This window comes from Phyllostomus discolor, chromosome 9, assembly GCF_004126475.2.
Source record: "Phyllostomus discolor isolate MPI-MPIP mPhyDis1 chromosome 9, mPhyDis1.pri.v3, whole genome shotgun sequence".
Classification (NCBI taxonomy): domain Eukaryota; kingdom Metazoa; phylum Chordata; class Mammalia; order Chiroptera; family Phyllostomidae; genus Phyllostomus; species Phyllostomus discolor.
This window is the reverse complement of record NC_040911.2, coordinates 86,790,639-86,796,614: the sequence shown is the minus strand read 5'-3', so window position 1 is coordinate 86,796,614 and position 5,976 is coordinate 86,790,639. Positions and strand designations below refer to the sequence as shown.

At 47.3% G+C, this 5,976-nt stretch overlaps 1 protein-coding gene across 1 annotated transcript in view; it reads right to left on the bottom strand.

Moving 5' to 3' along the window:
• Positions 1–453: 453 nt before the first annotated feature.
• ACSS2 (acyl-CoA synthetase short chain family member 2) overlaps positions 454–5,976 on the bottom strand; it is a 60,592-nt gene continuing 55,069 nt past the window's right edge. Inside the window, exons 14-18 of the mRNA XM_028523934.2 lie at positions 5,024–5,132; positions 2,946–3,014; positions 2,434–2,610; positions 1,419–1,493; positions 454–1,295 (exon numbers count right to left, since the gene is read on the bottom strand). Of these exons, the coding sequence (XP_028379735.1) occupies positions 1,168–1,295; positions 1,419–1,493; positions 2,434–2,610; positions 2,946–3,014; positions 5,024–5,132 (558 nt within the window). The 3' untranslated portion in view covers positions 454–1,167. The remainder of the gene's footprint in view (positions 1,296–1,418; positions 1,494–2,433; positions 2,611–2,945; positions 3,015–5,023; positions 5,133–5,976) is intronic.

Below are 5,976 nucleotides of genomic sequence, written 5' to 3'. Positions count from 1 at the left end.
CGACTGCTTGGTGTGTACAATCAGGGGAAGGAGGATCTTCAATCTGGGCCAGCCCACTGAAGGTGGGTTGGAGCAGGGGAAGTGGTTTGGCTCTAATCAGAGTCTGCCTAGCTCCAGACCCTATGAATAGGACCTTGAAGAATCCTTAGTGACTCACTAATGCTCTCAAGGGGTCACAGAGAGGAGAGAGGGCCCCTAGCAGGAACCGGAAGGAGGGCAACTGTAATGGGGCATCACAACTGTGAACTGGCTTCAGTTGCTTTCCTGCTTAGCACAGTAGCTTGTCAAAGGGCCTCCGAGTGTAGCCCCGCCTAGTTTGTCCTAACCGAAAGTTGTGGAAGGAGGGTGTTAGGGTGTTCCTGGGGAAAACCACTCCCCTGTCCGTCCCCACACAAACCAGAGCAGCTAGCAAGTGCAGAACCTGTAAGACACCTAAGAAAACAAGTCATCATCTTCTTGAGGTCACAGACTTTATTCCGACAACAGAGCTTGGGCACAACTGAGGGGAGAAAAGAGTTTCATCTGAGAGTGTCTGTCCTGGGCACGACTGTGTTCAGATGAAGGTGGGGACAGAAGACAAAGAAGACAAGTTCCTCTGGCCCCAAAGAAGCAAATGATCTAAAAACCGTCTGGAAACTGAGCCTGCCTTCACAGCCCCTGGAGCAAATGAGCAGGCAAGCACTGTCATCTGGCACAAAAGACCCAGAGCAAAAGAAGCAGAGTATTTAAAAAATAATAATAATTGTTCCAGAACTCACAAACAGGTGTGTCTAAGGGCAAGCACATGCCCAAGACAAGTGCTGGTGCTTCCTGAGAGTTGACGTAGGACTACAGAGCTGCCTCCCTGCTTCTCCAGTCTGGGCCTCACTTGCCCTCTGAACACTCAACTTGGGTTGGGAATATGACCTTCAGTTCCCTGTTCCGGGCTCCAAGGGCTCTTTGCAAGCACAGCAACTTAAGGCTGACCTGGATTCTGTCCCATCTGCCTGGCAGTCACAGGAAGTTGCCTCCACCCAAGGGTAAAGCTGGTCCTCGGTCCCGGACACCTGGTTGAGGGAGGTGGTGTGGGTCAGCCCTGGCCCTCAGCACTCTTGGATGGGGACAGGGAGGGTGGGCAAAACTTTGGAAAGCCAAGCGGGGGGAATCCTAGGTAAAGGGCAGTCTTGGTCACAGGATGGTCCGGCAACGGTGGCTGAAGAGCTGGCTGATGACAGACGGGTCAGCCACAGTAGATGTGTCCCCCAGGTCGTGGTCATTCTGAGCAATCTTCCGAAGCACCCGCCTCATGATTTTCCCTAAAGGACCACAGGCTTCTGGTTACCTGGTGACCGCGCCAGCCAACTCCAGCTCTGCCAAAGGCTTTCATCCACCCACACTCCACCACAACCCAATCCCAGTCCTCGAGGTTTTGAACATACCTGAGCGGGTTTTAGGCAAGCCAGGTGCATTCTGGATGTAATCTGGTGTGGCAATGGGGCCAATCTTTTCTCTAACTGTAACCAACAAATCATTAAGCATTACTTCAGAACCTTTAGCCAGGCTCCCCCAAACCAAAATAGAGATGACTTTATTCCCCACCTATCGCCTCTTCAAGGGCACTGCCTGTCTGTCTCTCTTTTTAAAACACAGTCTCTACTCTCTCATTTATCTTTTTAAAATTGATTTTAGAGGGAGAGAAGAGGGAATTTAAGGGGACAGTGGGAAGGGTTCACAGGAACAAACTTAAGGGACACATGGTCATAAACTAAGGGGAGGTTGGTAATGGGAGGGAAGTGGGGAGGGTGGGGGGGGACTGGATTGGGAGTAAAAAGGAGAAAACTATTTGAACAATGATTAAAATAAAAAAAATTTAAAAAAATAAAATTGATTTTAGAAAAGGAGAGAGAGAAACATTAATTTGTTCTTCCACCTATTTATGCATTAATTGATTGATTCTTGTGTGTGCCTTGACCAGGGATTGAACCCACAACCTTGGCCTGTTGGGACCATGCTCTAACCAACTGAACTACCTGGCCAGGGCCTATCTCATTTATCTTAACGTATCTTCATGGAGCTCAGGCTCTAGAATCAACCCGCTAGAGTTGAAATCCCACTTTTCTAGAGTATGGCCCTGGGCAAGTGATTTAACTTCTCTGAGCTTCAACGTCTTCATCTTTATAATGATGGTAACACTAGGATTTATTTTGGGGGTGATTATATGCATTTAAAGCACTTAGCCCAGTGGTGGCACAGAGAAAGAATTCTATACCTGACAGCCATTATTATCCTAGTGGCCGACAGATGGAGACAGAATGGAAAGAGGGCAATCACCCCCCTGGGATCTGTTTGTGGTTTGGGGAGCAGCTCGCTCCAGCCCCTCCCAACAACCTGCAGTGGTAACTGGGCTGTTGGGACAAACCCTGCAGTCCCTCCCTGCCCGGGGAGGCTCCTCACTCTGCTTCTTGAGCTCCTCGGTGAGAGTGGGACTGAAGGAGTAGCCATCACACAAGGTGACAAAGCAGTAGAGGCATTCGCCCTTCACAGGATGAGGGTGGCTGACCACAGCTGCCTCTGCGACAGCCTGATGTTCCACAAGTGCTGACTCCACCTCTGCAGTGCTCAGCAGGTGACCTTGTCAAGGGAAAGGAAGTGCCATGAGAAAGATCTTGGCCTCTATCCCAGCCCCTGCTCCATCCGTGCCTGCAGGGCAGTCCTGGTCTGGTCGAATTAGAAAGGCCCTTCATTCATTCCTCATACGACATGCCTCAGTTGCCCCACCATCCCAGTCCCCTCCTCCAGGCACGTTCCAGTGTTTATCACTTCCTCCAAAACCTGGGCTCAGAACTGGATGCTTCACTCCAAACACAGTCTGGCCAAAGGACATCCTGGCTCTCTCAGAAGGCTTTAGCTGGGAGTCGCTGGGAGAGCAGGGCTAATGAGAAGGGAAAATGGTCCCTGGCGCTCACCAGATACATTCAGCATGTCATCGATCCTGCCAGTGATCCAGTAATAGCCATCCTTGTCCCGCCGGCAGCCTGGGAATTATGAAGAAATGCACAATGTAATACCCCACAGAAGGATACATGATCCATATTACCCACTGCACTAGCTTCCTAGCAAGTCTTCCTGCTTCTGTGCTTGCCCACTGTGGAGACCAGGCTCCAAAATGGCCACACTGATCTCCACCTCCTGGTATTCATACCCCAATGTGGCCCTTTCTCATTGGACTAGTTAGTCTGTGCGAGCAATATAATTTGGCAGAAGTGATGGAATGTCATTTCTGTGATTAGACTATAGAAGACAATGTGGCTTCTATCTTGGTTGCATTATCTCAGATTATTTGTTCCGGGGGAAGCCAGCTGCCACATCATGAATAGCCCTATAGAGAGGCCCAAGTGGCAAGGAACTGAGGGTTCCTGCCAACCGCCACATGAGTGAGCTTGAAAGTGGGTCCTCCAGGCTCAGTCAAACCTTCAGATGACTGCAGCCCCAAACAACAGCTTGATTGCAATCCTCAAGCGACTCTGAATGAGAACTACCAGCTAAGATACTCTGCATTGCTGATTCTCTGAAATTGTATGAGATAATATAATATTTGGTGTTTTAAGCTGCCAAGTTTGGAAGTAATTTGCTCCACAACAATAGATAATTAATACACATACCAAAAGTTTATTCTCCATAAATCAGGCAAAGTTATTTTCTTTTTAAAAAATATTTATGTATTCACCCTGGCTGTGTAGCTCAGTGGATCGAGTGTGGGCTGCGAACCAAAGGGTCACCAGTTTAATTTTTAGTCAGGGCACATGCCTGGGTTGTGGGCCAGGTCCCCAGTAGGGGGCGCATGAGAGGCAACCACATATTGATGTTTCTCTCCTCTTTCTCCTTCCCTTCTCTCTAAAAATGAATAAATAAAATCATTTAAAAATATTTATGTATTTATTTTTTAGAGGGGGGAAGGGAGGGAGAGAGAGAGAAGGAGAGAAACATCGATGTGAGAGAGAAGCATTGATTGGTTGCCTCTTATACATGCCCTTATGGAGGACAAACCCTGCACCCCAGGCAGGTGCCCTGCCCAGGAATTGAAATGGTGACATTTCAGTTCACAGGCCCATGCTCAACCAACTGAGCCACACTGGCCAGAGCAGGCAAAGTTATTTTCTAAACAGTAAATAAGTCCTCATCAAGTTCTCTGCTCAAAACCCCTAAAAGCCTCCACTGTACATTGGATAAAATCAAACTTCACCATGGCCCACAAGGCCTTATATTATCTTCCTCTTCAACCCATGTAACATTCTGCCTTTGCTCACTACACACTGGCCACCCAGGCTTCAGCCTGTTCCTCAGATATTGCAAGCGCGTGTCTGCACAGAACACTTGCACTTAGTCCGCATTTTCCCATGACTGGCTTCATCTCACCTAACCAGACATTTGTCTGTGGTCAAATGTCACTCCAGAGAAGCCTTCTCTCATCACTCCATATATGGCCATGCCTTCAGACACTCTTTATCCCATTACTTTATTCAGAGCATTTTTTCTTCGCAGCACTCATCAGTAAGACAAGCTTATTTACTTGTTTGCTGAGTTTATTGTCTGTATTCCTTTAATAGAAAGTAAGTCCCATGAGAGCAGAGACCTTGCCTGCCTTATTCATGGCATTATCCCCGTGGTTAGATCAGTGTCTGGGCATACCAGGTGCTCAGTAAATATTTGTGGATGAGTGCAATGGTGGATGGACATGTGGGCAAACACAGCCTCCAGGTATGGGGACGTACGTGACATAATACTGCCATATGCCCCATCCTTTTCAACACAGGAGCAATGACAACAAAAACATCATTTCTCATACAGCAAATCTCTGATGGCACCACACTGAGACCCATTCTGCAATACTCATTCCTGCCCTTACAGTCTCTGGAGCTCTGATAACATAGGACACATTGTTCTCTCCTTGTGCTTCTTCACCCTTAGTCAAGTCTTCCTGAAAATGGGAGGGGAAGGTACATGTCTTGTTAGGAAGTGGGGGAAGGGGATAGCCAAGGCTCACCATCTCCTGTCACGTAGTACCCAGGGAACTTCTTAAAGTAGGTGGCCTCAAAGCGTTCATGATTCCCATAGACTGTGCGCATGATCCCTGGCCAGGGCTGCTTGAATACCTGGGGAGTGAGGAAGGCACAGCGGTCACGTCTGTTACTCTGTCTCACTGAAACATAATCCAAGCTCTGCCAAATCTGAGGATAAATGCCCTGGATGCCATTCCTGAGAAGTACTACAAAGTATAGGCTTTGGAGATAGACAGTCCAGGCTTGGAATCCCAACTGTGCCTCTTTGTGGCCTCAGGAAAGTAACTTTGCCTATCTGAGCTTCAGGATCCTCATCTGTACATCAGAGAAAATAATCTGAGAATTAAATTGATAGCAGGTATAAGATGCCTAGCACAATGTTATGTTGATGATGAACACTTAGTAAATTTGAGTCTCCTTTTGGATAATCCTCTCAGGAAAGCAGATCCAGTTTGATGCAAATGAAAACAGAATAAAAATGTGGGACCCACTCATGAGTAAACTACTTCCCCAATCAATAACATCCTGTGGCAAATGCAGAAGATGATGGCTAAGAGGCAGAAGGCCTGGCTGGATTCAAGTGTTGCCCTTGTTACTGCTTTGTTCTTAGTAAAAGTGAAGTGGGGTGGAGAGTAGGGGCTGATGTTATAAGTTCTAATACAACCATCACAACGACAGCTAACATTTATCAAGTACTGGTAGGTTCTGTGCTAAACTTCACATGGATCATCTAATTTAATCAATCCAGCAACCACAGAAGACAAAGGTACTATCATAACCCTATATTACAATTGAGGAAATTTAGGTTCAGAAGGGTTAGGTAACTTATCTGAGGTCACAGAAGAGGCAGAGCCAGGATTTGAACTCAGGTAAGTTGACTCTGGAGCCTATATGACTTCCCACTATGTTAGAAAGCTTCCTTTCACACTAGAATGTT